Source organism: Rhea pennata, chromosome 4 (assembly GCF_028389875.1).
Source record: "Rhea pennata isolate bPtePen1 chromosome 4, bPtePen1.pri, whole genome shotgun sequence".
Taxonomy (NCBI): domain Eukaryota; kingdom Metazoa; phylum Chordata; class Aves; order Rheiformes; family Rheidae; genus Rhea; species Rhea pennata.
In genome coordinates, this window is record NC_084666.1 from 34,804,132 (window position 1) to 34,813,901 (window position 9,770).

The 9,770-nt window shown below is 43.5% G+C and overlaps 1 protein-coding gene across 1 annotated transcript; it reads right to left on the bottom strand.

Moving 5' to 3' along the window:
- Positions 1 to 6,329: 6,329 nt before the first annotated feature.
- Positions 6,330 to 9,065, bottom strand: SLC25A4 (solute carrier family 25 member 4). Its single transcript, XM_062575736.1, has 4 exons — positions 8,866 to 9,065; positions 8,192 to 8,678; positions 7,495 to 7,635; positions 6,330 to 7,140 (listed from the first exon to the last, which is right to left on the bottom strand). The coding sequence occupies exons 1-4, from the start codon at positions 8,974 to 8,976 to the stop codon at positions 6,983 to 6,985; spliced, it is 897 nt and encodes a 298-aa protein (XP_062431720.1). The 5' UTR covers positions 8,977 to 9,065; the 3' UTR covers positions 6,330 to 6,982.
- Positions 9,066 to 9,770: the final 705 nt, after the last annotated feature.

Consider the following 9,770-nt stretch of genomic DNA (forward strand, 5'->3'; position numbering starts at 1 on the left):
TAGGTGAGCCTTCAAGACTCTAGAGGTCATGTTCTTATGGCTGAGAGAATCTCCTTTTTTACAGCAGCATGAAGTGGGGAAAAGCAGATTTTGTATTACTGCATGTCCAGGTGATGAACATTGTTTTGTACTTAAGGCTGTATCTCTTCCAGATTTAAAAGAACTTGGGAAGTTGTATTAGGTTTTTTGTGTGGGAAAGAAGCATCTGATATTATATGAACAGCAATGGGGGGGCGGGAGTTGAAATCTGAAATGGACAGCAGTTTCAGATTCATTTTAAACCAGTGTAAGTATTAGGTATTTCTCAAACTGGAGAATAGTGAGCAAGGAAAGTATTTCATGGCCCTGCGTTTGCAAATCATTGTCCTTCTCAGCTGAGAAGTGTAAACCTGAGCTGTGGGAAACTTGAACATCTGATTTGAGAACAACAGTTAACTAGGATTTAAAAAAAATGCAGGACGAGACTGGAATAAAACTTTAGCTTATGCTCCCTAGCCTATCATTTTAATGTTATGTTTGTACCAAATATTTGAAGTAGTGTCAGACAGGCTTCAGCATCAACTTCCATCTGTAAGAAGTGTAACATTTAATGGAATTGATAATAGCAAATGGTAGATGTTACGCTTTTTTCTATATATAAAGGCAAACTTTCAGTGAGCTTATTTTGTAGGTGCTTAGTCTTATAAAGAGCAAAAATTGTGATGCCACTGGCCATGGATGTTGCTGAAATCCTACTTGTTCCCCCAGCCTCTTCCCAGGAGATACACAGGAAATCTCTTTGCATTATGCAAAAAACAACAAAATATATATATTCAGTAATGCTAAGTCTTAGCCCTACAAAATGGGAAGCTTATTTTTCTTTGTTCATGCTTGCATAAGGGCTTAGGCTTGTAGATACTTTGCATTGTAACACACTTGTCACTTGGTCCTGTATGATGATTTGGCAGAGTTTCTACACCTGTTAACTTGATCAGATTTAGCTGTTTGACAATATTTGACAATTTGTTTTCAGCTGAAAGCAGCATTGTGGCAAACAGACTTTTTTGCAGACTTACTCATTCGTTCATAGGGACTATATAGCATTTTTTTTGCATAGTGCTGCTGTAATTATTTGTACTATTGTGCTTATTAAAATTATTCGCTATTTAAAGATTTTTGTCCTTGAATGTGAATATCAAGATTGTGCTTTAAATATTTTAAAATGTTTGTATGATAATTATTTTCTGTGAAGAAGTTCACAGAATGGATTACTTTTAATCACTTCATTTTATTTTATTTAACTTTGGTATGTAAGACTGTCAATTTTGTATGTCACTTTTTTGTAAATTGTAAGAAATAAAACATTTTAAAGTGAATTGTGTTTGTCATTGCATTGGCTTCTTACAGGATTTTATATGAAATTGCAAAGGATGCAGTGAGAAAAATGTTTCATACTAGGTTTAGTGGAGGAAAACAGGAAGAATCAGTTTATTAATTGATGCATTTTTGCCTGTTAGTGACTTAATGTTTAAGGTCAGCAATTAGTCATCGTCTTATTTTCTTACCAAATTTTTCTTATCAAATCCTGTTTCTTATAGGCTTTTTTGTAAGTTGTCATTTTATGTTCTTTTCTCCCATTTTTCCCTCAGGAAGATCTCTTTGAAAGGAATTAGGAGCTGCTTCCCTTCCTCCTTAACACTGGTTTCCCCAGTTTCCTTCTCTTCATACTGGTTTAATGCACACCCCAAGATAGCAACCAATCTCCCCACTGAAGTGGCAGGATCACCAACTTTTGTGACAGCATGGGGGCATGCTGTGAGAAATGGAGTACAATGCTTCTGTCCTGTTTTTCGCTCTGGAGGCATCCGTGCTTCATTGTGGGTTGTACTCCTTCCAGGACAGGTTTCTGCTGTACAATATTCCTACAGTTCCAAAGATCTTACAGTTGCTAGCTCAGATCTGTGCGTATCAGGAGAAGAAGGAGGAACGATATATCCCTGCCTGGACAGCTGAAATGTGAGGAGCACTTTTCCACAGACACTGGAGTCATTTGGAATTCACCTTTAGTCCCAGATAATCCAAGAGACTCAAGGTAAATAGAAGGAATTAGACCTCAGGTTGGGGGTATAGGCTTTTGCCTCTGCCGGAGCCTGTCTTCCCTCACATTGCCTGCAGCCTTTACTGAAGGTTCTGAGACATCTCTGCTGTCATCCCCTCACTCAGGTGAGGGTTTGTCTGATTGTCCTAAAGCAAGTGACTACCTTCATACAATACCACCTACAATATATGCAGACACAACTTTGGATTGTGTTATCCTGATTGTCAAAAAAAAACCACACAGATCCTTCCAACAGGTCACAGAGCTTGTGCTTTCCCTTGGAGTGCTGTCCATGCATTAGGTGGTGGAGATGAGGGCAGTGAGTATCACTTAGCAAGCCTTCTAGCTGCAGAGTAAGGACTGTCATGCTCAAGTGATGATGAATAATTCCACTATGACATTCTATATCAACAAGCCAAAGTATGAGGAAAAAATGGCTCCATTTGGAGGGAAGTGGTTAATCTTAAGAATCTGGTGCACTGAGCATTGGATACGGTGGTTGTGCTGTTCATCTGCTCAAAGTCATGAGCAGACTAGTGGAAAAAACATAATTTTAACCTGATGATAAGTAAGAAATACAGATCAACATCTGGAAAGCCATCTTCCAGGACTGATATTATGCTGGGGTCCGTTGCTTGTTCCAGGTATCAGCAGGGTTCATCATTAATACTTCTGTTACAGAGCTGGTTGTCTTCAGGGTTCATGGTTTCAAAACCTTGATCAAAATACCTCTGTGCCTCCCAGTAACTCTCTTCCAGCTCAAAATGAGACAAGATTTGATAGTACTAATCCTTGCAGCCATGTCGCTTCTTATTCCAGAATCAGCTGTGTTACTCAGTGCAGAGTCCTAAAATACTATTTTGCACTCTTCACACAGTGGTTCTTAGGACTAAAACATGGTTATTGGGAGATTTTGTTTGCTTAAAGTGAAAAGGACTTCAGAAAATAAAGCCAGGTGCTGTAATTTGCAGGCTGGGGCAGTAGATGGGAGAGTCTGCTTCATAGCTCATCTCCCTGATATCCTAGATTATCTAGTGCAAATTGATCCTGATAAATATAACTAACTGTGCTGTCCCCACAAATTCTTCATGTTTTTGAAAGACTTAGCAAGTTTTTTTTTTTTTGGTTTTCCCTTCTGTCAAGGATGTGGACCCTCTGCATGTCTGTTTCTTGATGCAATGATGGCTGCTTCTTCCCTAAAGAGCATTGGAGGTTTTCACCTTAACCAGAAAGACAGGGAAGATCTGATCTGTGTCAGGTTCCTTGCCCCTGTCTCCCTGCAGTACGCTGTGCTCTCTAGAGACAGTTACCTTTCAGACCCACCTGATGTTCCTAACATCTTGGCGAAAAGATTGATGTGCAGCAGCTCCCTCCCCAGTAGAGAGCTTCCAGAATTGGGCAGCACAGCATATACTGGATGGTAGGTGGCCTTTGTCTTCCTAAATTACTAGGGTGCATATAAGTATATAATACCAGGCTATTCAGGACAGGTCCCCTTGTGTTCAGGTTTCTCTCACAGATATTAAGGACTAGTGATTTTTGATGCAGAGAGGTTCACTGAGTAACTCTCTATGAGGATCTCTCACAAAAGCATGGAAGTACTGGGGCAGGAGCAGCAAAGAGCAGCTACAACTTACCTGCAAAATCTTGTGTTTTCTGACTTTGCAGAGATGATGACTGAGTTTTAGCTTACACTTTTCAGCAAAATTTCTGCTGAGTGCCATGGCCTCAGTGCAGTGCCACTTTCAGGATAGTAGTTATTAAGAGCTTTGGACTGTTACCCAGGTAAATGGATCTTTGTGGAGAACACTGCCTGCAGTTTACCATCATGCAAGTAAGCAATCAAGTACAAATGAGGAGCTGTTTACCTGTAAATATTTTTCAGGATGGATTATTTCACATATTCTTTCTTTCCCCCAATTTAATTTTCCTGCATAAATGCTTCCTGCTCTCATTTTTAATAGTTTTCACTCCCTCTTTGTTACTTTTTCTTTCTGGCCTATAGTAACTTCTTTCATTTTGACTCATCTGAAGTTTCTTTTGTTTCCTCCCAACTTCCTTACCTATTTCCACATGTCTATTTCCTCCCGAGGTTTTTGTGCATTACAACATCATTGTCTTTGGCATCTTTGTAGTAAACCAGGACCTCCTCGAAAGCATGTAAATGCAAGCTATTCAGAGAGGTCAGTGTGAAATGAATAGTAAATAACTATAGTGTGTCAGCAGGCTTTGTTATATAGATTGACCTGGCCTCTTAAGGGACTAATGGGAATGTGTTGGGAAAGGATGGGAGGAGAAAAGAAAGGGCATAAGCAGGCAGGTAAAGGCTTCTAACTTTACTACAATAAGCACCTTGAAAAACAGTAGGAAAAGGTTTTCTTCACATTCTTACAGTTCAGTAAACTATAGCCCTGGTTTGTTACTACTGAAAAGACAACAGACTAGGCATCTAGAGAAGCAAGTGTTTAGGTAGTGACTAAAAGAGAGATGAAAGGACCAGACAAGACATAAAGAGGTAATATTCCTCATGACAAGGAGAAAAAAAAAGTGCTTGGGAGTTCAAGGGAAAAAAGCTGTCTTCTAAAGTAGTACTGAGGTTAAGGAAGGAACCTTGAATGTACCAGGCCTCATCCAACATGCCATGCTTGCTTCATGTAGATAATGAAAGCAAGGGATGCCAACTGAGGTAATCTAAAAAACACTTTCATTTTTCAACACCCATTTTGCTCCAGAACACTTCTCTTTTCAGGTGAGTATATGTTGCCTGCAGCTGCTGTTTTAATAGCTCATCCCTGCCTTTATGGAGAGGAGTCTACTCCTACTAGTCTGAATCTGTAGCAGGCACAGTTACATTAACTAACAGGGAGGTGGGAATGCCTGCATCTGTCAAAAAATTAATTGTAAATACACAAAAGGGATAACTGAAAACCAAAGGACAAAACTTAGTGATAGAAACTTATTTTGGAGGCTCAAGGTTGTTCTGAGCAGTTCCCTTTTTTGCTACTTATAGAAGTAGTTAATCTAAAGAGCCTTTCCTCATCTGCATACTCTTATGAATAAAGGCATTCCCAGACCATTAGAGTACAACTGGAGTTCTATGACTGTAGACCTGCAACAGTCATACGCAATTTTAATTTAACCGAAATACCATATGCAAATACACTCTTTTGGGGAGACTTGTTGGATTTACTGTGAAGTCTGTTTCTTTCAGAGAGCAAGAGCTAATGTTCTCTCCATCAGCTTGCTTCTTGCATAGTAAACTGCTCCAGCAATACTTAGGGAACAAGTATTAGGAAAGGCAGCTTACAAAAGGGATGGCACCTGCCAGAAGGCCCTATTTTAAGCTGTGAGAGCACCTCTTCACTAGGGTAACACTACTCATCAGTTGTACTAGTCCAGACATCACCTGCTCTGAGGTTCTTAGTGTGCAAAGCACCTGCTATCCAAGTAACTTGTCTTTTACTTTCAAATACATCTAGTGCAATTCCAGCACCTATGGTTCTGCATTTTGTTTTCTTCTTGCTAGAGCACTACAGATAACACTGGACAATCCAGAACTTTGTCAGAAACCCACAAGCCATTGAGTGCTTTGCTTCTGCATATGAAGAGGCAAAAGATACAGCTGAAACAAAAGCTTACCTGGGTATTACTTGCACAGTGACACAATTAAATAATAATTCAAGTCTAACCACTTTCCCTAGGTGGATACATAACAAGCACAGATGCTTGCTTATATTCAGTTTAAACTGAATACTGAAATAAGCACAACCCACTTTCCATTCCTTCCCCAACTAGAGAGCATATAGGTCAAAGTATACAGTATCTGAAATTAACTGTTGCATTGAACATCTTCCAGTCTCAATTGGTAACTAGTAACTCAAGTTGATATCTATGCTTTCAACTACATTACTGGAGTAACTTAACTCAGAAGTAATCCATTATAGAACACATCAAGTAAATAAGCATCAATAACTTCACCATTAACTGAAAACATGTTATGCTTACTTCAAGGTAGGGGTAATGTAAATGAATTCTCACAGAGCAGTTAAGTCCATTGGGTAGTTTACTTATGAAACAACTTGCAACAGTGATCTCAAGCTGAAATGCTTGTTTTTGCTGTGGTAGAACTATCAGTAACCATTCCACCTACTCCTTAAAGCTTTAAGCAAAACATTCCAGAGTTAAAGTACAAGCCCATCACCTTAAAACACAGGTAACTGCAACATATTCTGTGTATTGGAAACACCAGAAAAAAGTTTAATGTATTAATTTATTTCATCATTTCAGTTGAAGTTCAATTGAACATCATTCAGACAACTTTTTGCTTTGACGATAATAGGGCATTTCTGAAACACTGTCTTCCACAAAGTACGTTTGAAAAAAATCTAATGATGGCCTCAACCACATGATTGCATAACTTGTCAGTGAAGGGGACACAGTTAGGAACTTGAGGCTTCAGTATAGTTTGTATTTTCAAGTATCCTTTTCACATAATAGATTTAGATTCAGCTTAAGAAAACATGTTTAAACCATGTTCTGAATGCCATCATGCTGTTGGGAAGCTAGAGACATCACTTAGTACAACAGATATTTGAATGTCAAGTTTATTAGAGTTCACATTATTTGGTATTAAACTAGGTGTAGAACATTTAAGTCTTGTCTCTAGACAAGATGCATTACCTGATATTTGAAGGCATATATAATATATACACAGGTTCCAATACAAATGTTGGAAGAATTTTCATATAAAATGCCACTGTGATATAGTGGACAACTTCATCACAACCAGATATGTTCCTCAAACTCCATTCTGTTTCCCTAGGAAATATTTTGTTGTCCATTAAATCACAATAGTATATTTTTAAAAAAGTTGATTGAGAACAATTGAACTATATGATGTTAGTTTTAGACATATTTCTTGATTTCATCATAGAGTACTAATACAAAAGCTCCGCCCATGCCTCTCAACACATTTGACCAGGCACCTTTGAAGAATGCTTTGGCTCCTTCATCTTTAGTTATCTTCTTCCAGCAATCAATTGTGCCCTTGTACATAATATCAGCTGCGGAAACAGACATAAGTTAGAAGGTTGAGCTATACAGCAAGTCTTTCAACTTTGCTTATCCTCCCACCTCATTTAAGTATATCAAAAACATGAATTTAAAAATTGAGCTATCAACTCATGAGAAGGCATTTTAATTATTTACATGACAATCAAAAAAAACCCCACCAACTCTCAAGCTCTTAAGTGAAAAAGAAAGAAATAACTAGTAATGTGTTTCCCATAGGTGTTTAAGAAATTCTATGAAAGGGCCATTGGTTTTCTGTAACAAAATACACTGCATCTCTCCCATCATACCCTGCTGAAGAAACGCTTTCTGCTGCTGGGACACCATAGGAACAGGTTTACTCTTACCTCCCTTCCGGCCAGACTGCATCATCATCCTACGCCGCACAGTATCAAAAGGGTAGGATACCAGCCCTGCTACTGCAGTGACAGTCTGGGCAATCATCCAGCTCACTACGATATGCACGTTCTTGGGATCAGGCAACATACCTGTCATCAAGAAAAAGTGATTAGAGCCAGTATAGAGAGAAAGGGTTAAGAGAAAAATTGTTGGGGAGGGAATGGTCACCCACCCACCCCAGGTGTCACTCAGTCAAGGCAACAGGACTATGCCTGCAACTTCTCCCTGCATTCCTGACTATTAGATACTGTGAGTAAAATAAGTTTTAACATTTTTTGGTTTTGTTATGTGGAGCCCTCTTCATGCTCCTTGACCAAGGAGGTCTCTCCTACAGCACTCTCCTACACCGGCATCATGAACAAGCCCCCACAGAAGTCAATACTTAACCACCCTTAAAGAGAAAGGGAAAGAGGGCATAAACTGGCAAGAAACTGCCTGAAAACACTCTGCAAACAGAGCCGTTGCTCAGAGCAGCAAGTCGACAGAGGCAGGAATGCATTTCAGAAATATCTGAGCATATTCCAGCACTGGCACCCTGAGCTGGTGCTGCGCCAAGCCCTGCTTGTCTTTGCAGGGCAAGGTGCCCTAGAACATCTTTGCTGGTTGGAGCCTTTCCTTGCAGTCACTTCTCCATCCGCCTCTTACCCTTGGCGGTGTCATAAACCCCAAAATAGGCCGCTCTGTAGATGATGATGCCCTGGACAGACACATTGAATCCTTGGTAGAGGCCCCTCAAGCCGTCAGACTTGAAGATCTTGACAATGCAGTTGCCCAGCCCAGTGAACTCCCTCTCGCTCGCCCCTTTGCCCACATCAGCCGCCAGCCGGGTCCTGGCGAAATCCAGTGGGTAGACGAAGCAGAGGGAGGTGGCTCCCGCGGCGCCGCCGGACGCCAGGTTCCCCGCGAAGTAGCGCCAGAACTGCTTGTGCCTGTCCACTCCCCCCAGGAAGATCTGCTTGTACTTGTCCTTGAAGGCAAAGTTGAGGGCCTGGGTGGGGAAGTACCGGATGACGTTGGCCAGGTTGCCCCTCCAGAAGGAGATGACGCCTTGCTCCTTGGGGATGCGGACGACGCAGTCGATGATGCCCTTGTACTGCTTCTCGGCGGTGATCTGCTTGCTGGCGTGCTGGACCTGTGGGGAGCGGGGGGGGGGGGGGGGGGCGCAACGGCCGTTACCCGCCGCGCAGCGACCGCGCGCGGCTCCGGCCGCCCCGCGGCTCCGGCTCCCCGGTAACCGGAGCCGGGCGAGCGCCTGCCCATATTTAGTCAGGCCCGGCTGCGCCCGCCGCGCCGCGCTCCCGCCGCCCGCCCCGCCTCACCTGCAGCAGCAGCTTGACTCGCTCGATGGGGGCGACGGCCGTCTTGGAGATGGCCGCGGCCACCCCGCCGGCCAAGAAGTCCTTGAGGAAGCTGAGCGCCTGGTCACTCATGCTGGCAGCCGGTCCGCTCCGACAGCCCCTGCCCGGAGAGCGCCAACGAGCCGCCCGCCCCCGCCGCTGCTCCCGCCCGGCCGCCGCCCGCCCCCGCCGCCGCGCACCGCCGGCCAAATAGCCGCGGGTCGCTCGCCTCCCCTCTTATACCCCGCCGCCTCTCGCGATAGGAGGAGGTGCTCCCCCGGGGCACGCGCATTGGCTGGGACCCCCCCCGGTGCCCGCCCCCGGCAGGGGGCGCGGGGCAGCGCCGCCATGTTGCCCCGCTGAGGCCTGGGGCCCACTGGGCTAGGGACGTTTAAAGGGCAAATTAAAGTTATCTGGTCGCTGCCGGGGAATGCTGTGCCAGAGCATGTGCCTGCTGTATTAATAGCACCCGGGAGGCACAGGAGGGGACTAAGGAAGCTGGCGGGAGTACCTCTGGCGGTCTTAACTGTTTGCATGCATGCCTGAGGCTGGCATTAGGGCATAAATGCTTATCCAAGGAGATTTAGGTGCATGGAGCTATCAGTTTAGTGACTTGCATCAACTTAGAAAAAGCAAGAAGGCCATAAGCAGGTGAGGTGGACACAGGTGCCGTGCGCAGCGGGCAGGTGACTGGTGCGGATGTGCTGCCGTGCCCCGCCACGCTGGCTGCCGGGGACGTCTGGCTGGCCTGGGAGGTGCCGTAGCGATGTGCGTAGGTTCCTGAGCATCAGTAGCCAGGAACAGGCAGACCTCTGAGAGTCAAGGACAAAGAAAGCATCTTCATATTTGATAAACTGTGTGAACATGCACGTCTTGAGGTATTTAAG